The following is a 20567-nucleotide window of genomic DNA, read 5'->3' as shown; positions in this document are numbered from 1 at the left end:
TGTTACAATTCGTCCATTCATCTGACAAATGAAAACAGCTCAGTTTGGATGCTTTCACACTGATACAACTGTGAGTGTCAGTTTCAAAGGTTAGATGTTGTATAGTTCTTGTCACACGCTTATCTTAAACACTGTGTACAGCTGTTGCTCATACCCTTTTGAAGGTGGAGGTAGAATGTCCAAATGGAGGTAAGCAGGCATGCAGGCCGAGGTAGAGAGGCGATGGCAGGCAGGCAGGCCGAGGGAGAGAGGCAATGGCAGGCAGGCAAAAGGTGGTAGGCCAAGCAAGGATAGGGGGGAGAGGGAATGGCAGGCAAACAGGTGGCACACAGGTACAAATCCAAATTGTTTGTAAATCAACTAAGGTTTCAACATAAAGGGTTCAAAGAAGTAAACTAAAGTTTGGTTCCTAAATTCCAAGAGCTACAAGCCTGGGGCAAACTTGAAGTAGCTTGAAGCGGGCTTTTTAGCGGTAAAAAACTATGTCACTACTGTCTTCCTTCCTTGTCTAACTGAGACTAACTACCAAGTGGGAGCAGCCTATTTATTTCCCTGATCAGGTGACTGATCAGGTGACCAAATGCTTTGTCAAATAACGGTCCATGGCCCAAGGCCAGCGAATCTTAAACAAAAGTAAGAATTTAATCTAAGGTAACTAAATTGGCTCCAACAACAACATAACCAAACGTTCATGAGGAAAAAATGAGTGCATACATACATGTAGGTGTGTGTTTAATTTCAATAATATACAACAAAATAAGTGTATGCAATTCTGCAAATCAGCAAAGGGAACTGATTTCACTCTTGCTGCAGCCCCACTTGCAGCACGCATTGGAAAGACCCAAAACCACTTCCCGGCCCTTGCGATCCGCCTTCCTCAGGGCTTCAAGAATCTCTTCGGTGATAAAAGAACGAGTTGGCCGGCTGAAGATTCCGTCTTGGTTTTCATTTGATGTGAAAGCAAGATCTCTGTTTCTGTGGAGTATAGTCTCCATCACAGGATTGTGACTCAATTCCTCCGAAGACTCTTGATGGGAGTCGACTAGGTCTTCTGCTGCAGTAAAGAGCAAAAGATGAGTTTGGAAGGAATTCTACAAGTGCCATCCATGTCACTACAATTGGAAATGACAAAATTCCTTTCCATAATAGACAAGGATACTGTCTCACCTGCGGTTCTGAGCGAGCGTCTCCATCGTGAGCCGCCACAAGTGAAGATGACTGATCGGATGAACTCCCGACCACAGAGCTTGACGCCGTAAATTGGATGGTCCATAGGCTGAGCTTCATTTGCAAGCAGACATAGCGCCAGAAGCACAACTTTCCACATAGTACCCTAAGGGAATCAAAGCAGAGAGGGCCAATTACTTCTGTTGTGCCGCAATTAGGTTCCTGTGTCCCTGTCTGCAACGGCTTTGACTATGCCACTGACCCAAGCGGGCTTTATAAAGCTCTCTGAAGTAAGGGGGACATGCATATTGCGCATGCAGGATCCCCTGACAGATTGGAAATGGAGATACAGTCCGAGACCTTTATGAAGAATAAAAAGCGGACCAAAGGTCAGAGGCACCTGAAGTGCTTTAGTCACTTTTGTTGTCATTTGTGGAACTTTTATTGTCCCCCGAGTTAATAGTGTAAAGCGAGCTCTCATCCTGAATTGTCGGTATATTGAAAGAATCACAATGGTCACGTAGAAAAGTCAAATGATTTTAACAGCATAATAACTCAAATATTCATGTTTTGAATTCATATAATTTCACATTCATAAAGTGCTCTTGTGTTGAATTTCATGATACTGTGACCTCATATTGTGGGAGGTGAGTGTATATGCCCCTCTCACTTAATACTTGAATCTAGATCCTTTTGGGGTTTAGTTATTAAAATTCAGATTCAAAATTCTTCAGATGTTAATACAATACTTACGTAACCACAAATAAATATCACTGTTAAAGGTGTACGTTCACCAACGTCACGATAATAATAAAGTACATTAAACCAAAATCACAATTGCCTTTGTATGGTATTATCCTGCCACGTTAAACCACCAATACCAATTTGTACGACGTCCACATTACCACCCTGTCTTTTTGATAATCCTGCCATTGGTTGAACACAAAGGTGGGCAGAGAGAACAGAGCCATTACTGGTGACATTTTCAAAGTCCGATAACATGCAACTCTAGTTATGAGTCACACAAAAGTGAAACACATTTTATCTGTGGAGCCACTAGTCAAAGGTCATTCATTTGGAAAATTACAAAAGTGTGATGAATTTGTAATTAATATGACAATGGCAAGCAAATGGCATTTTAATAATGACATTCATTTGAAAAAACTCATAAATGTCACCTGCAGTTAATGCCTTCATATCTGTGCATTATTATAATCAACTAAATCCGCAGGTGTTCTTGCACCCATCCATTTTCTATACTGCTTGTCATCGCTGGGGTGGCAGGTTAGCTGAGGTCGAACCCAGATGAGGCAGGGCCCATTCTGGACTGGCTGCCAATCAATTGCATGACACAAATAACCACTCACACCTATGGACAAGTCATATTGGGTGTAACAACTGAAGTTGCCAAATATCATTTGTCTAAATCTCATGCTTTAACGTAATAAGTTTCATGTTCCAAAGTTTTAATGTGATAAGTTTCACATTTTAAGCGATAGGTTCATGTAAATGATCAAATATGCTAAACATATTGGTTTTCTTGCTGTCATTCCAAGACTATTTATCCAGTCATGGCAGTCAAAGGGTCTTCTTTTTGGTTTGTTTATTTTTTGCTCCAAGAATATTTTGAAAAAAGATGAATAATATGCAATGAAGCTCAATATATTTGACAAGCATTTTCATCACTTGCATCTGCTGGGGACGGTCAGAAAACTGGGCGTGTTGGGCTTTGTCGGAACAAGGTCTTCTTACTGTCACTTTAAGAACATTTGCTCGTAGCCGGCCAATCAGAGGGCACGCAGGGGGGAGGAACGGGAACGGGAGCGGGGTGGGTAGCAACAGTTGCCCTGGTGAGGACGAAGCGCCATAGCCACGGTAGCCCTGGCGACAAGAACCCGGCAACGAGAATCAACAACAACAACGACTGAATCGGCTCTAAATTTAAAAGAAGAGCTTTTAACGCCGGGAAATACACACGTGGAATCACAGGTGAAGCCCGTGGCACACATGGAATATTTTGCGTCCATTATGCAGCGAGCTTCTTTTTTTTTTTTTTTTAACCCTTGTTTCTGTCAGGCAGCTGGATTCTAATATTACTCTGCAAACTAACCGTAATGGCGATTATGTATCGCGTGGCTTCCCGGAGTGTGGCCATTTGCGCCCACTCGTCTTTGACTTGTCAGTCTGCCTGCAGTGACGACGCAGCCACGGATGCTGCGGGCCGTTGTTATGGCGATGTCAAAAGCGAAAGGTAACAGTTACAAAATGGCGGTTGTTGAGGCGCTCGGGTGCACTGTTGGGGGAATTCGAGGCGTCAGTAGAGTCACGCCACACCTGGCTCCAGTTGTTTTATGCCCCCACGGCGTTCTAGATCGACTTCCTCGTTATATTCGCCCTTTTCCCACAACGCGGATTCAACAGCGTCGCAACACAAAAGCGTCAGATACACAAAGAAATGCCGATTTAGGATTCGAAGAACGTGCGAACAATAAATGCGATAGTGTTGAAGTAGGGAAAGGATCGTGCTGCCTTTGGTTTAGATACTCGTAATAATCGAGAGAGGTAGCCAGCTTGGGCATGTGGCGGACATTGACGATTGAAGAGGCGTGGCAAGAGGGGAGCGTCTGCGTGGGTGTCACGTATTCTTCGTTAGAATACAAAATACATGGGCTCATTTTTCTTTTCAGTCAAACATTTGATGGAAGGAATGCTGTCGTTTTCCTTGTCGTTCTCAATACAAATCGATGATCAAACAGTGGCCTGTTTTGGACTTTCAAACCACTTTTGATGGAAGGAATGCTGTCGTTTTCCTTGTCGTTCTCAATGCAAATCGATGATCAAACAGTGGCCTGTTTTGGACTTTCAAACCACTTTTGATGGAAGGAATGCTGTCGTTTTCCTTGTCGTTCTCAATGCAAATCGATGATCAAACAGTGGCCTGTTTTGGACTTTCAAACCACTTTTGATGGAAGGAATGCTGTCGTTTTCCTTGTCGTTCTCGATACAAATCGATGATCAAACAGTGGCCTGTTTTGGACTTTCAAACCACTTTTGATGGAAGGAATGCTGTCGTTTTCCTTGTCGTTCTCGATACAAATCGATGATCAAACAGTGGCCTGTTTTGGAATTTCAAACCACTTTTGGGCCGAGTCACTCGTGTCCGTGTTTTCTAACTCTTAATTGAGCCAAGGAGGAACATACTTGAGATTAAAGAATATATCATGGCACACCTCCAAACAAAAATGTCACAAAAAGTACATTTCCAGTGAAATAACCATGATCTCGACTCACTTTACGCATCCATTTTCTTAAGCAAAGCTCCTATCCTGTCTCAAAATGTTTGAATTTGTTTGTTTCCTATACCCGAGCAACGTATCATATTTATTTTGCTACCTTGTACCACAGTCAAGAGGCTGTGTGATCACATTACAGGGAATAAGACACTAATGCTGCATCTCACTTGTGGCTTCCACATTAGCAGTATCATTAACTGGCAAGCAGTATTTCACAATCATCATTTCATCCAGGGAACAAATAGGAAAACTCCTCCAACTGCCTGCCACTTTTACGTCAAATGCCTGATTTTAAGGGTCTTGATGTGGAAAGGTAATATCATAATAGCTCCCTCCCATTGCCTGTGTTCCCTTTTGTATTTGACAAATTGCATTCTAGACTATCTGACGTAATGATTGATTTTTTTTTTATGCTACTAAAAGGAAAAGAGGCGTTATGCTGTCTGTGTTGAGCATACTTGTTCATGCAGAATTGAACCCCCAGCGGCCCGAAGATCATGGAATTTTCCTTTTCCTGCTTCCAGGGTGATCACCCAGCCAGTATAATGGCCACCACGGGCTATGTCGGCGAGATCCAGCCAACAGCCCCGCCACAAGGGACCGTTGTCACATCTGGACCTCCCGATGCCAACTCCGCCTCGGCAACCGCGCCCCAGTTCCTGGCTGAGATTCAGACCACTGTGGTCACCCCCACCGTTGTCACCCCAACAGCCCAGACCGCAGCCACCGATCAAGCCGCTTCCAGCGGGACTCAGAAGCCCAGTGGCGGCAGTCAAACCCAGGCCCCGGCTCCGACCCAGCCGGCGCAGACGCATTACGTAACAGCGGAAATCCAAGGCTCCCCCACGCCGTCTGGAAATGGCCAAAGTGCTCCTCAGTACATTGTTGTTACAGTGACAGGTAATGCGTCCCGACCTTTAGCTCCGTCTGTCTGTGTTCAGCATAGGCCGAGATTCTTAGAGTCTTGGGAATCAGCGAGCGCCCTCAAAAAAACAATGCAAAAATTGTCATTCGTCTAGCAGAGGGCTCCCTTCACTCGAGCGACAGCGTCTCCGACTCCAGCTCCCCTCCAGCTGCGGTGCAGACCGGAGTTCCCACGCAGGTCGTTCAGCAGGTCCAAACAGCCCAGCAGGTAAACAAAAGACTTTTTGCGTGTTGTCTCTCGCAAGCTCCTCATATCTTTGTTTGCGCAGAGGTCGGTGGTCCAGGCCACCTCGCAGATAGCCAAGACTGAGCCCGGCACACAGCTCAATGTCGCCAGTCTGCAACCAGTGCATATCAGCCCTGAGGTAAGGTCAGACCTAAATATGATTGACAATTAAAAAAAAAAGTTAAAGTTAAAGTCCCAATGATCGTCACACACACATCTGGGTGTGGTGAAATTTGTCCTCTGCATTTAACCCATCCCCGTGTGATCTTAATCCATCCCCTGGGGGAGAGGGGAGCAGTGAGCAGCAGCGGTGCCGCGCTCGGGAATCATTTGGTGATCTAACCCCCCAATTCCAACCCTTAATGCTGAGTGCCAAGCAGGGAGGCAATGGGTCCCATTTTTATAGTCTTTGGTATGACTCGGCCGGGGTTTGAACCCACAACCTTCCAGTCTCAGGGCGGACACTCTACCACTAGGCCACTGAGCTGTGACAGCAAATCAGCTGTGACAGCGAGGGGCTAGTTTGTATTGCGACTTATCAAGACATCATCCACGCGGTGGTGGCGCCATGTAGCTCCTTTCTAGCGGTGGAGCGACAACATTAGTCAGAGAGCAGATTCGACAGAAGAAAGGCATCATGCAGTGTAGGACAGTCAGCGTATAGGCCTCAGAGCCAGCCCACTGCACTCTGGCAAAGTCATCTAGATCCCAGTGGACAACATTCACAGTAAGCAGCCATTCTTCTGGCTCACCAGCTGCCTGCTGCTGATACCAAGTAGGTCGTCAGAGACACCAGCGAGATAGCACTATTGGGTTTTGGTCCCTTAGGATATGAATTACATGTTGTCGTGCGTTTTTAAAAAAAGCCCATCAGGCGGATATTTGCCGATTAGTAGTTGCTCGGGACTTTTATTCATCTTGAACTGTTTGTTCATTTGTGTTTGTGTAGGTTCAACAGCAGCTCGCGCCAGTACAGGTGCAACATGTCTACACCAACCAGGTGCAGTATGTGGAAGGAGGAGACGCCAACTACACCACCAGCACTATGTTAGAATCACTTCCAAACCTTTCCCAGTTTCTCTCGTCGCGGGGCTGACATTCATTTGACTCTCCCATCCAGTCGTTCCGGCACCTTCCCTTACACCGACACGGCCCTGTACGCTCCGAGCGCCGCCGGCCAGTATTACGAAGGTCAGCCCACCCCGGGCTCTCAGGCCTCCACCCCCGGTACGCCTCTCACCGTCTCCGTGACCACCGGCACGACAGGAGCCGTGTCCATGTTTGTGGCTCAGCCCGGCGGTGCGACAGGGGGCGGGACCACGGTGGTAACCGCCGGCGGTACCGCCAACGGGTCAGGGGATGGGACAGGCGCTAATGGCGGCGCCGCTGGAAGTTATGTGATCCAGGGCGGTTACATGTTGGGCGGCAGCAGCGGCAGCGGCAGCAGCAGCAGCAGCAGCGGCGGCTCAGCCGGCAACAGTCAGAGCTACTCCCACACCGCCCGCGCCTCCCCGGCCACTGTGAGTATAACGGAGGGCGAGGAGAGTAGCGTGCCGTCGGCAGACAAGAAGGTATGCGGAGGCTCCGAGCCAAGGAATTTCTTTTCATTCTGTTTTCATCCGCACCACCCGACCGACGTGGGCAAGTGGAAAGCACAATTAAAAATGCCACGCACGAGCGCAAGAGAATTGGAATAGCACCCGGTGCCCAACAATCTTCTGTTGTTCAACCCGTTTGAGGCTCTTGAAGCGGAACCATATTTTTGACTGTGATTTCCATTTTGAAGAAAGCCAAATCATGACCTCATTGCTTTCACACCATTGCAGTGCATGTGCTAGCGGGAGGGGCGCCTTTAATTTGCCTGAAATGCCCCTCAACTATATTTGCCATTCCCAATCATACAGAATTCCATTTAATAACGGTGAGCAACTTTTGTCTGGCAGACATTCCATCAGTATTTCAGGTCATGAATTCATTGCATACCGATGTTGTAAGCCACGGCACGCACGCACGCACGCACGCACGCACACCAAAGTATTTGTGTTTTCATTTCCAAACTTAAAGTGTTTTCTGTCTGTATATCAAATCGGAATATTGGAAAAGCGTGTGTGTGCGCTACTCACTAAAAGCAAGGGATGTTGGGCCACTTCAGAATGATCTTTTGGATCAAAATCCACCCGACTTTTTTGTGACTAGTGTTTGTTGATGTTCTGATGGCTTTGCTCATTGCATCAGCCTCCTGCATTTGTTTCCCCCCCCGCCCGCCCGCCTGCCTGCCTGCCTGCCTGCCTGCCGGTCAGGTACAGTGGTTGCTGGACAACTACGAAACTGCCGAAGGAGTCAGTCTGCCACGTTCGACCCTCTACTGCCACTATCTGCTGCATTGCCAGGAGCAGAAGCTCGAGCCGGTTAACGCCGCCTCTTTCGGGAAACTCATCCGATCTGTTTTCATGGGACTACGGACACGACGCCTCGGCACGCGGTAAGACGGGACGGGACGACTGCGTAAAGAGCTTTCTACTTTCCAGTACAGATTGGATTTGTGACTTTTTCTTTTTCTGGACAGGGGCAATTCTAAATACCACTACTATGGTCTAAGAATCAAGGCAGGCTCTTCTCTTCTCCGCCTCATGGAAGATCAGCAGCATCTGGCTATGAGGCAGCAGCCCTTCTCTCAAAAGCAGAGGTACCCACATTGTTTTGTTTGGGTCATTATGATTGTGCCTGTATTGTCTCGCTTTGTTCTGGTCCAATCAGGTTGAAGCCTGTGCATAAAGTGGAGGGAATGACCAATGGGACAGCTTCAGGAGTTGGACAGCAGCAACTTCAGCAGCAGGCTTCTGGACAGGTGGACATCAGCACTCAGGTTCAGCAGTACCAGCAGTTCCTTGGTTGGTTATTTTCTTTGGCAAATCAGCCTACCATCCGTCGTTTTCTCTAATTGAGTTTTCCTTTGGTCAGACGCAAGCAGAACACTTCCCGAGTTCCCAGATATCGACCTCCAGGGGAAGTCCCTGCCCGAGGGTATTGAACTGGATCACATAAAGAGCTTTCAGCTGCTCTACAGAGAACACTGTGAGGTAATGAAGTCAGACCAATCGGCTTAGCTGGTCCCAACACATGAAATGATTTCATAACTTTGTGGTCAAGACATGATCAAATCTGAGCCAAGATGCGCTCTGATTGTTGTTGTTTCTTCTCTTTCTCTTCAGGCCATACTGGACGTGATGGTCAATCTTCAATTTACCCTAGTGGAGACCCTTTGGAAAAGCTTCTGGAGGTTCAGTCAGAGTCAAGCTGGAGATGGCACACTGGCTGTGTGAGTGGTTCACATTTCTCCTAAAATGATGCCCGTTTTTCACAAAATGCTTTCTCTCCAACAAATGGAGAAATAGAAATGTATGAAGGAAAGCTCCGTCCGTGTGTTCCCAGTCACGATGAATCGGAAAAACGTCTGCCCAAGTCCTGCCTGGTGCTGCTGTGCAAGTATGACCCGGTGCTGCGCTGGAGCCGGGACTGTGACAACAGCCTCTATCAAGGCCTGGTGGAGATCCTCATCCCTGATGTCCTCAGGCCAATTCCCAGTAAGAAATGTCAAAAGAAGGAATCTCACACTTTTAAGAACATCTGGTTGTCTGTCGTCTTTACCTTTCACATTTGCCTTCTGCCCTCAGGTGCCTTAACTCAAGCCATCCGGAACTTTGCCAAAAGCCTGGAAAGCTGGCTGACCAACGCCATGATGAACATTCCCGAGGAGATGGTCCGCATCAAGGTACGTGACTGCTCAAATTGAAAAGTGGCTTCTTATGACAGCATCGCTAACGTCACTTTCCTTGTGGTGCCAGGTAACGTCAGCCAATGCGTTTGCCCAGACCCTGCGTCGCTACACCAGTCTGAATCACCTGGCCCAGGCGGCTCGCGCCGTCCTCCAAAACACGGCTCAGATCAACCAAATGCTCTCCGACCTCAACCGTGTCGACTTTGCCAACGTTCAGGTCGGCGTGCTTTCTTAATGCCGCCGGCCGGCCAGCGCAGCGCGCGCGCGTGGCACCGGGCCAAAGCCCGTACCGACGGCTGCTCGCCTTCTTCATCCCGTGCAGGAGCAGGCTTCGTGGGTGTGCCGCTGCGAAGACCGCGTCGTGCAACGACTGGAGCAGGACTTTAAGTTGACCCTCCAGCAGCAGAATTCCTTGGAGCAGTGGGCTGCCTGGCTGGATGGCGTGGTTTCCCAGGTGTTAAAACCTCACCAACACAGCGCTGCCTTCCCTAAGGCGGCCAAGCTGTTCCTGCTCAAGTGGTCCTTTTACAGGTGCGCCCGCCCACCAGCACACAGTATTTGCATGGGGGCTGAATTCATCCATCTCACCTGTTCTCCAGTTCCATGGTGATTCGGGACCTCACCCTGCGGAGCGCTGCCAGTTTTGGCTCCTTTCACCTGATTCGCCTTTTGTATGACGAGTACATGTACTACCTGATAGAGCATCGAGTAGCCCAGGCTAAAGGCGAGACCCCGATCGCCGTCATGGGAGAGGTAAGCATCCGCACACAAATAATCAGCATCGTATTTAGTACATCCTAACTTTCATCTTCTGCTTAGTTTGCCAGTTTAGGACGAGGTCTAAACATGCTGGATGGCGAGAAAGGTAATGGCGCTCATATACGGCAGCGAACATGTCAAACATGAAACTTTTTTTTCTCTCGTGCTTCAGAAGAAGAAGAGGAAGAGGAGGAGGAAAGCGATGAGGAAAGTCAGGAGCTGTCCTTGCCCTCCGACGCCGTGGTGTTGGGTGACGAATCTCTGGAGCCCCCCGCCAAGCTGGCCAGAACGGACCAGAGGGTTCTCTTCACCACAGGACCGCCTGAAAACTAATCAACGTCAAAGAAGAACAAAAAGAAGACACGTGTAGATACAGCAGCTATTGTAAATGTTGTGAACAGTTTTGCTACCGTCTGTCCTGCTTACTTTGTCTCTCGCTGGTTAATGCACGCACGCGCGCACACACACACACACACACACACACACACAGAAGAAACAAATCCCGCGATACAAAAAAGATGCAGTGTGCATTTGACCTTCACTTGTGTAGATTTTTACGAGGACATTTTTCCCCTGTCACCGCATCGACGGAACATTGGCTGTCTCCTGTTGGTGAAACGAGTGACCGTTTTAGCTCCAAATGTCACTGCTCATGGAAGAATCGTTGAACCCACTGTGCTGTGTGTATCTGCAAAGGTAACTTGAGGTCAAGCAGTGTGTAAAACTGGACCTTGAGCTCTTAATGTCTGCCATTTCTTTCTATTTTTTTTTTTTTACAGGAAAGTCTCATTTGTGGGGATTATGAGGGTGTTTCGCTTACGTGTGCGACAGAAACAGTCCAGTGCGCTCTCAGTGTGTTTGAGTGAACAATGAGATCAAGTGTCTGATTGTGTTCTTGTGAATCACGACACGGTTTTCACCTGCAGGCAATTTGTTCACTTCCTCTACTGCCTGTAAAGAGACATTTGTGCCTGTCACAGCTGCTGTACAGACAAAGGCACAGCTTTGGGGGAAGGACTCTGGTGTTGCTGCAAAAATCTCCAGTGTGTGTCATATGTTTCTTTCAAGTGCTTCATTCCAGTTTTATTTGAAAACATGATGTGCCGCTGGGAAATGTTCTCCTCTCATTTCATGGTGTTTTTATTTCTGTCTGTGCCAATCGGTTTTTGTTCCATCCTGGTTTGAAATGATTTTCCTGTGCCTGAGTAAGAACAGTGATGTATCCCGCTATTCATGTTCCATTTTTGGAGTTTTATTGTCACTAAGTGAACCTGTTGTGCAGTGTAAGGTGCTGTGATGTCACACATTGTAGACAACCCTCGTGTGAATTTTTGTTTCTACCTTCTGTCTGTCGCGAGTCATATCTGAAGACTTATCCACACGCAGGCTAAGACCGAGCCTCTTTGCACATATTGTCTTACCATACATGGTCGAACGCAATTCTCTAGATGTTTTTCCATTGTGTTTTAAATTGTGAGGTGCAGATGTCACATTTTGACACCCACCCCTGCCTGCGGTTTCCGAGGGCGTTGTGACGGCCAGTCTGCTCTGTCCTCCACCGCATTGATGCATTCCCGCCAATGGCTTTGTTTTGCTTCGCAAACCCATCTTCGTAAACACTGTCAGTCACGATCGGTTCATTATGATATGCCACTGTTGGAGTCGCTCTGACTTTTTAGTCACCGCAATGTAGGCCGACTTGTTTTTAAGGGCTGTTTGAAGCCTCAAACCAGCACGTCTATTATTTTTAGGGAGTCCAAATCGATATGCCGGCTGATTACATATCACGCCATTCTTTGGGTGAAAAAAAGTCATTGTTGAGTAAAATGTTAAGTCTTTTTTAAAGTGCATTGTTTCTTATAATAATAATAATAATAATACAAAGTCAGTAAACTAAAGCTGTTCAGTGTTTTATGGATTTGGTCTACTTTAAGTATGACTGTGCCTTTGGAGGTGGTAGAATGCAATTCAGATGTTTAATTTTAAATATATGAATTAAAGACTTTTTAAAATTGCATTCCTTCTCTTGTTTTCTCAGAAATTCACCTTTGCGAATGCATTCTGAATTTGAAGTAAGTTCAAATACATTTCAGCAGTATTTACTCAAATCTGCGTGCCAGACTTGCAGCTGAGACTTCCTGGGGGTACTTTTTTCTGCAGCATAGACCAATGCACTGCATCAGAAACCACAAATGAACACAAAAGTAAAAGTTCTGTCATTGCAACTTTAAAGTCGATGAGTGTCATCATTTGAGAAATGTATGCACTTAGTCTTTATGGATGATTTCTTTTCATTTTTGAGGCACACTATTCATTTAACATTCTGGTGCAATCCATTTCATGTGAATTCATGTTTAAATGTTTTTTTTTTCTCAATGTTTAGATTAAGCACAACAATTCCAACTTTTTGAGAGCTTGGTCATAATAACAATATTACTATTATTATCATTATTAGTTTGGGAGAAACACTGCAGTGTCAACAATGACTATACAGTAATGAATAGGAATATATGACAATAATGTACTTGCGCCTCCACAGACGCTAGAAGTCGCTGTCATTTTACGGACACACAAAAGTCACCGAGCGGCGCCATTTTTGATTTGGTCAAGCGACGGCAAAACATGGCGAAATTGTGCTCTCTCCTCTGATTGGTTGAATTCCTCGACGCAAAAGGTCACGTCTTGTTGGCGCCCTTGCGTCTCAACAACTGGCGCGTTTTTGAAATAGTCCTTTGGAAGAATGTATTTTTCGACCTAAAACGTGGGCCTTTAGGAAAACACAAATCCAACACTTCTACCTCACGTTCTTACGACCAAAGGCGACGCTCGCAGGATGTGCGCACCAGTTTGGGGAACTGTTGAGTGGCAACGTTTCTCTCCGTTTTACTCTGCTAGCTTGTTTTCGCCCGTATTTATGCTCGCAACAAATAGACGTGAGGTCTCTGATTAGTTTGCTGTCGACACGGACACGCAAACAGGAAAGCAGCTTGGGGTAGTTTCCGAAGTGTTCCTGTATTCGGTAAGTGTTTTGGGCAAGAATATGACCAGTGTGGCAGTATGAAGCACGCAGCAAGTGTTGGGCTCTGTCTTGGCAATAATAATGTGTTATTACTAGATTATTACTTAGCTGTAGAGCTTCACAGTGTCATTGGTGCTTTTCTATGTGGGTGATGTCAAACTCATCAGCAAGCTAATTGCTTCCTCACAAATGCCATTTGTATCAACTGATAGATAGTTTTAGCTGAAGTATTGCCTTCTTGTAATGATTGTTACTTCTTGCCTCAGGTCCTTATTGAGAATGGCTGGTGTTGTGGCAATGGCGTCTGTCATAGAAGATTTTGACACGCAGGTATTTTCACATATCCGTATATAGTAGCTATTACACCGTTCGGGTCACATATTTCAATAACTTTCCCATTCCCAAATGTTTACAGCCTTGCAAGAAATCTAGCAAAGATGGCGGCAGTGCTGTTGTCAAGACAATCACCAGCTATTTCTCCCCTGTGGCCAAGGTTGTGGAGAAAGCCTTCTCACCTCCTCGCTCCAATAACATCATGGACTATTTTAGCCGTGCGCCTCTGTCCAGTCCCTCAGAACATCCTAAAGGGAATGGTCAGAAGTCTTCAGAAAAACGCACCAGCCCAGATGTAGGTGTGAATCAGCTGTCTCGCAAACAGAGGAGAAAGACAACGAAAGCCGCACGTAAACTAGTCGATCTGGAAACGGTTATATCAAATGATGAGGCAAGCTCCTTTATCGTGAAAGAATCCGACTTGGCGACAGATTGCCCAAATGTCTGCGCTGTCCTTGGGAGTGATACAGCTGCTTTGCTAGCCCAGATTAGCGCCGATGCCTATAGCTCTAATCGATCGATGGAGAGCGACACTCGTCAGCTTGTTAAGCAGGCTCAAAAAGATGAAGCTCACAAAAGTGCCTCTAAATGTGGGAAAGATGCCCAACCTGAATCAGATGAGTCAATCAATAGCGCCTCATCTCCGGTTGTACATGCAAGAAAGGAGGTGAAAACAAAAGCTGTACACAACTCAAGAAAGAATAAACATAAGAAGGAAAATCACTTTGAATCCGAGCTGAAAAGTGCCGAGAGGTCTTGCGCTGTCCACGCGGAGGTTAATGAAGACACTGAGTCGAAGAGCAACACAGTCATGATCTCCTTTGAGGATTTCTTACGCAGTCAGAGCGAGGTCAAGGGTGAAGAAAAAAGGACCGGTGTGCAATGTGAAGACATAAATATACCTCAAGAGGCTGATGAAATGGACACTCACCAGTCGGACACCTCTAAACCTAAAGAAGACGACTCTCTCCAAGTCTCACCTCCAACCATCTTGGTTCAGGCTCAAATGCACACCATCTCAAACCCCGAGAGAAGCGGAGCATTGCAAATGAACAGGAGAAAGGCTGCGAGCCGTCTTACAAAGGAAGCGTCACCTCCTCACACGGCGTCCCTAACAGCCAAACGCAAATCCAATGTGGTTCTTGAAGAGGAGGATCTTGACCTGGCTGTGCTTGGGAGTGAACCCTTGTGTCCTGACGTTGAGAGAAAACAGTTCATGGCGGCCTTCAAGCAACCCGGCCTGGATGGCTCCAAAGCAAAGCTGGCCAAGAACCAGGCCAAGCAAAAACAACCGATAGAGAAAGATGAAGAGGAAAATGATTTTCAGGAAAACACAATGGTTATAAGATCAAAAAGAAAATGTAGGAAAGCCGCACTCAAAGTCTCAATCGATGGCGTCCAAGAGGAGCCCGACGCTCCTTCAAATCCTTCTATCGCAACTTTGACGAGGTCAGCCTCCAAAACAACTCCTGTTAGCAAAGTGGATAGTTTGAAGGATTCTCATCATTTATCCCCCTCCAAAACACAACGCAAGTCCAAACATGGAGTCTACGAAGTAGAGATTGTCTCTCCGCCTGACGGTGAAGAGTCTCCAATCAGGTAACACGTGAATCATATTCGCATTTAATATTGATACACATTTGACAATCAATGACCTTATCATATGTTCCATCAGGATAAAATTGAGAAGACTTCAGCGAAATGTATCTGAAGGTGACAAAAATCCTCCTTTGGCGTGCCATGTGAGTAAGACATGATTGATGATAATTCAGCGACGTTAATAGACAAAAGACATCGGGATGCTCATACTGTTTTGTTTCTTTCAAGGCGTCGGATAACGCCACAAAACACAAGAAGGCCAAGAAACTGGTGGCGAAAGCCAAAGCCGTTCAACAGATTAAGAAAGACGCTGTGGAGAGTAAGAGCGCCTTGAGGCGTTCGGCAAGGACCAAGGCTTCCATCTTGACGAGTTACTCTGAAGACGAGGTAGGATTTTCCAATTGGAGTCATCTGCGACTTTCATGAGGACAACATGGAGGAATTGATGATGGCACCTAGAAATCTTGATTTTGAATTTTGTTCTCTGCCTGCTTCACCTCAGATGGAACCACAAAAAAGTCCGACTAAGACTAAGTCTCTACGCAATCTAAATGACGTGCTGGGAAAAGCCCCCAAAGCTCCCTCAGGTATCGTTTGACACATTTCATGTTTATCCGTTCAATCAGTCCCTGAATGCTTCTGTATTGTCCTTGGGAAAGCTTCCTTGGCAGGCCTGGAGAAGACCGCTCGCAAGTCGTCTTCTGTGATTTCCATCTTTGACGAAAGCAGCCAGGAGGGCTCCCAAAACTCTCAAGACGATGAGCAGTTCAGGGCTCGCCGAGAGTTTCTCAAGAGTGGCCTGCCCGAGTCCTTCAAGAAGCAGATGGCTAAGGCTGCTGCCACCAAAGAGACGTACACACTTTCCTGTGCCTCTTTCCAACCGGTGCTCCACGTCACGCAAATACCCACAGGTATGCTTTCAAATCTCTCTCTTTTTTTTTTTTTTTACTTTTATGGATGTGTTCTCTCAAATTGATCAATGTTTTTTTTCTTCTTCCAACAACAGATTGTCCTCTATGGAGTCTACCCTGGCCCGAGTCTCCCCAACTGTGCCATCTCAATGAGCTTTCCATCCAAGTTCCTGAGCCCTATCTTCCTCTAAACGGCCCCTTGGGCTTGAAGGCAAAAGCAGAACGTGGAGTCTTTTGTCAACGAGTAGGTTGAGCTTTTCGAAGGCTTTTTATCGAAAATTAGCCCCGCCCACTGTGGCTGTTCATCTACTATTGTGTGAATTGTGCTTTTGCCTCCTGCTCCAGGGTTCGGGCTGGAGGCTTGAGATGTCTGACAAAGTTCGTCAGCTTCTGACGGACGAGGTCATGGCCACAAACCCTCTCTTCCCTGCTAAGACGTTCCTGCCTCGCTTCTTGGCCCGACGTGCTGATCATCAACACCACTTAGGTAAGTCTGGCGTGTGGACAGTTACACAAAAACAGAGGGACTGTTATCTAAAACGATGAATTTTTTGCTTGGAAATGATTTTTGAACACAAAAAAAAACAAAAAAACAACCGTGGTGTTTTACTGACTTGACACAGAGGCTGCAAGCACTCGGTCCTCACCTGAGCCAGTGGGAGGGAAGAGGAAGAGGATGGACGACAAGGTGGCCAAAGTAGCTAAGAAACAGCGGGCTGCCCATGATGAAGAAAACACTCTGGAGCCAAAGAAGGGAGGCCGCGCCAAACGAGCCCAGAGACTCCGACTGACAAATAAGGCAAAAGACAAGCCTTCGTCGGGAGATGACGATCCTAGAATTGCGCTCGATGACTTGTGTGTGGAAACGGACAAGAAAGGTGAGTGATTACATAATGTCGGGCCTCTTGGCTTTTGTGACCCCGAATGAAATCAAAGGACAACGTTTGCGTTTTCCCCCAGTCGAGGCCATGGAGGATGTGTTGTGGACGGAAAAATATCAGCCGCAGTGCTCCGGCGACATCGTCGGTAACAAAGCCTCAGTGCTGAAGCTGCACAGGTCAACAACCAAAATGGCTTTTTTAGGTTGAAATAACCCGCTGACTTATTCGGTGTCTATTTTTGTTTTTGCGCAGTTGGCTGAAGGAATGGAAGCTCCGTGCAGACAGGGAAGAGAGAAATAAGCAGAAAGAAAAGACACAAGAGGAAGGCAGCATCGGTGTGTGATTGAAAAATAAAAAGTCTTCATTTGCCAACAATCTACTTTGGTGAAATGAGTGTGTGCATATTTCCTTTGTTGCAGATTCTGACTGGGACTGCGGTGACGAGGACCCCTTGTTTGCCGAAGACTCCTTGTGCAATACCGTCCTAATTACAGGACCCAAGGGAATAGGAAAGACCGCCTCAGTCTACGCCTGTGCTCAGGAGTTGGCTTTTAAGGTCAGAAAATGACAAACCACTTCATCTGTCCTGTGGGTGCCCGTGGAGCTTTCCGTGACATTTTGGTCTGCTCCTCCAAGGTGTTTGAGGTGAACGCTTCTTCTCAGCGGAGCGGCCGTCTGATTCTGTCCCAGCTGAAGGAGGCCACTCAGTCGCACCAGGTGGACAGTCAAGGAGTCAACGCCAACAAGCCGGCATACTTTAACAGCTACGGCACAAGCAGCAGCAGCAGCAGCGCCGGCAAGCATGGATCCTCTCCAAGTATGTACTACAATTGTCCAGAGAAAGAGTCTTCAGTCCTCTCAAGTCACTTCATTTCTTTATCATCCAGGGAAGCCAAACTCTCCTCGCAAGGTCGTCTCATCTCCCAGGAAAGCGCCCAACTCCCCGAGAGGTGCCAAACGAGGAGGCCCGGCTCCGACCACTTTAGCTAACTTCTTCAAAACGAGCCGAGCCGCCGGCGGCAAGGAAGCGCAGAGCGCTACGCGGGATGAGCAAAAGAAAGTCAAGCCACAGGAGGACAGCGCAGTCAAATCAGCCTCGGCTTCCGAGGAGCAGAGCAAGAGGACGGCAACCTCGCTCATCCTGTTTGAAGAAGTGGATGTTATCTTTGACGAAGATGCCGGCTTTCTCGCCGCCATCAAGACCTTCATGAGCACCACAAAGAGACCGGTCATCCTCACCACCAGTGGTTAGTCGAAACACGGAGGCCACGACGGCAAGTGTACCTGCCCATTTTGACGAGATGTTGAATGGTTTACAGATCCCGCATTCCGCACCATGTTTGATGGCAACTTTGAAGAGATCCATTTCAAAAGTCCCCCTTTGGTGAGCGGCGACCTCATCGGGGGGTTGGGTTCGTTCACCGCATGCTTCAATTGCGCCTCACCGTCTCTCCTGTCTCAGCTGGACGCGAGCAGCTACCTGCGTCTGTTGTGTCTGGCCGAGGACACGAGAACCGATCAGCGCGACGTCGACGCGCTGCTCCGACTCAACGGCTGCGACATCCGCCAGAGCCTGCTGCAGCTGCAATGCTGGACCCGCAGCGCCGGCGGGCGCCCCCTCACATCACCCTCGGACAACGCGTGCGGTAAGTGCGGCCAGTCGTGTCAGTTATATTCACGGCTCCTATCAAATTACTGCCATGATGGATTGTTGAAATTAGGAAACGAACCCAAGGGTGAGAGCAGCGGTGAAGCGGCGGACGCGTGTCCTCGACCTCCACGTGAAAGCGGCTGCACGGAGAGCCGGCTGGGCCTGCTGAATATTGAACCCGAGAGAGATGTTTGGGACTTGCTTCGGGTAAACTGCACCATGACTATTATACTAAAAATAAATCACGTGTGTTCTAGCGGTTCAGTGTGCGGCGGCAGTCATTGAGTCATGACGGTATATTTCGCATCACCAGATTGAGACGCATGAGACGGCTTTGTGGGAGCTGCTAATGGAGAGCACTCGCCAAGGAGTTCACTTGCTCTACTCCAACATGGAGACCCTCTTACCTTTACCACACACGACGCTGATCCCCGCCTACAAAACGGAGTCCCTCTCTGAAATCACACCTTCCCACGCGAGGCCGCCGCTGACGTCTGAATCGGCCGATTGCTCAGATGACGACGGTCCGTTCAAAGTACCCCGCGGAAAGAAGAGGAACAAGAAGAAACGCGTCCTACCTGACCTGGATGGACTGCACTCAGACTCTGACTCCGAGGAGAGCTTCCTCTCGCTCTGCAAGCAGCGAGAGGGAGCTCGGGCCAAAGAGGAACCCACTGAAAGACTAGTTCCACAAACGGTCAAAAGGAAAGCGCTGACTCCTGCGGAACATCGAAAGAGTCTTCCTGTCTCCCAATGTCTACAATCCATAAGTGACTTTTTCGACACTATGTCCGCTATGGACTCCGCGCTCGTTCATTACGGAGACGGTCCTCACGGGGGACCTTCCCGAGTCACGGCGGCTCTGAAGGACGGAATGAGCGACGAGTCCAGAGTTGAGCCCGACACGTGGAGCTGGGCGGTAGGCGAGCGTGCGCTGGAGATCCAGACCGCCGTGGAGGCCCTGAGCTTCCACAAGTGTCGGCGCTCTGCGGCCGAGGCCTGGGAGCGAGCCCGGCGGCTGGAGGCGCAGCTGGCCCGAGACGCTGCGGCGGAACTCACCCTCCCTGTGGCTGCTCATTGTCAACAATACAGCTTCACTCAGAGCAACCTCTGTCAGCCGCTGTGAGTCCATCATATAGCCACGAAACCTTTCTTTGTGTGAACCTTCTCCAATCAGAAAATGAGCTTGTTGTTTACTTCCAGAATAATGCAGAGGAGAAGAGACGCTGTGGAGAGTGTGGCGTGCAGCACATTTGGCGCGCTGGGCAACAGATCTGCAACTGCTGTGGACTACATGCCTGCCCTGCGCACCATCTGCAGGTCTGAGAAGATTAAGGAACGAGGCAAGGTGAAACGACGGTAAGCATGACAGGATGTGGGTAAGCGGTTTTTTTTGGGGGGTCTTCAAGCAGCCACTCACTCAGGGCTATGAATAAAAGTGTGATCTGTTCTTCCGTCAGGTTCCTGCACTACCTGGACTCCATCCATCTGGGTCTCCACAAGAATACTCTCCAATACCTTTCCCGAGACTTCCCCTAATCCTGGGAGAAAAGGCTACATCCACTTGTGGTTATTTTCACAGTGTGTTGTCTGCTGGCCACCAGCTACATTGGTAACCCACTTCATGAAAGTGGTGCGACCTCACTCATCACATCAGTGTGTTTGTGTAAAGCGTCGTTATACTCAGTAGCAATTCTATATTCTTGACTTTGCTTTTGGAAAATTGTTTTCTATTGGCTTTTCAGAGCAACTATGAATCTGTCATTTTTGGTGTGAAAAAATAGTATGAAATTGATGTGTAGAGGGCCCCATCATGTGGCCTTCCCTTTGAAGGCACTTAATCACATTTTTACATTTTTTCTACATTCTATTTGGACACTTTCACATTGGGATTGTGTTTTGAGTGAATAAATGTCTTTTTTTTTTATAAGGTGTCCTCCTGTTCGCGTTTATGAGTGTGAGAGAAAAAAAAAAAAAAAGAAGCTCTTGACACTTATAAGTGCAGTGAAGAGGAAGGGCTCGCCTT

The 20567-nt window shown here is 47.6% G+C and overlaps 3 protein-coding genes across 11 annotated transcripts; 2 read left to right on the top strand and 1 right to left on the bottom strand.

The window, feature by feature from the left end:
- Positions 1-319: 319 nt before the first annotated feature.
- LOC119125517 (relaxin-3-like) lies at positions 320-3737 on the bottom strand. Of its 2 annotated transcripts, none has more exons than XM_037256104.1 (3): positions 3278-3737; positions 1168-1333; positions 320-1054 (listed from the first exon to the last, which is right to left on the bottom strand). In XM_037256104.1, the coding sequence occupies exons 1-3, from the start codon at positions 3320-3322 to the stop codon at positions 780-782; spliced, it is 486 nt and encodes a 161-aa protein (XP_037111999.1). In that variant the 5' UTR covers positions 3323-3737; the 3' UTR covers positions 320-779. The 2 variants fall into 2 exon arrangements, with proteins under 2 accessions (XP_037111999.1, XP_037112000.1); XM_037256105.1 differs by having other exon boundaries at positions 320-1051.
- On the top strand, positions 2991-10636 carry rfx1a (regulatory factor X, 1a (influences HLA class II expression)). Of its 7 annotated transcripts, none has more exons than XM_037255846.1 (18): positions 2991-3156; positions 4985-5360; positions 5480-5592; positions 5654-5749; positions 6560-6657; positions 6731-7130; positions 7917-8092; positions 8177-8296; positions 8368-8501; positions 8572-8690; positions 8823-8929; positions 9043-9194; positions 9285-9382; positions 9456-9605; positions 9711-9919; positions 9988-10141; positions 10208-10253; positions 10320-10636. In XM_037255846.1, the coding sequence occupies exons 2-18, from the start codon at positions 5006-5008 to the stop codon at positions 10478-10480; spliced, it is 2688 nt and encodes an 895-aa protein (XP_037111741.1). In that variant the 5' UTR covers positions 2991-3156; positions 4985-5005; the 3' UTR covers positions 10481-10636. The 7 variants fall into 7 exon arrangements, with proteins under 7 accessions (XP_037111741.1, XP_037111739.1, XP_037111738.1 ...); XM_037255844.1 differs by having other exon boundaries at positions 7911-8092; XM_037255843.1 differs by having other exon boundaries at positions 6731-7181.
- Positions 10637-12827: 2191 nt separating this feature from the next.
- On the top strand, positions 12828-20467 carry atad5a (ATPase family AAA domain containing 5a). Of its 2 annotated transcripts, none has more exons than XM_037255799.1 (21): positions 12828-13166; positions 13433-13496; positions 13582-15098; positions 15175-15241; positions 15327-15485; positions 15601-15685; positions 15758-16009; positions 16105-16253; positions 16355-16496; positions 16633-16875; positions 16967-17066; positions 17143-17225; positions 17310-17446; positions 17527-17707; positions 17778-18137; positions 18210-18274; positions 18353-18536; positions 18612-18748; positions 18855-19663; positions 19745-19900; positions 20002-20467. In XM_037255799.1, the coding sequence occupies exons 2-21, from the start codon at positions 13446-13448 to the stop codon at positions 20078-20080; spliced, it is 4956 nt and encodes a 1651-aa protein (XP_037111694.1). In that variant the 5' UTR covers positions 12828-13166; positions 13433-13445; the 3' UTR covers positions 20081-20467. The 2 variants fall into 2 exon arrangements, with proteins under 2 accessions (XP_037111694.1, XP_037111692.1); XM_037255797.1 differs by having other exon boundaries at positions 16633-16887; positions 16970-17066.
- Positions 20468-20567: the final 100 nt, after the last annotated feature.

This window comes from Syngnathus acus, chromosome 8, assembly GCF_901709675.1.
Source record: "Syngnathus acus chromosome 8, fSynAcu1.2, whole genome shotgun sequence".
Taxonomy (NCBI): Eukaryota; Metazoa; Chordata; class Actinopteri; order Syngnathiformes; family Syngnathidae; genus Syngnathus; species Syngnathus acus.
Note: the sequence above shows the minus strand (reverse complement) of the source record. Positions and strands in the feature narration are given on the sequence as shown.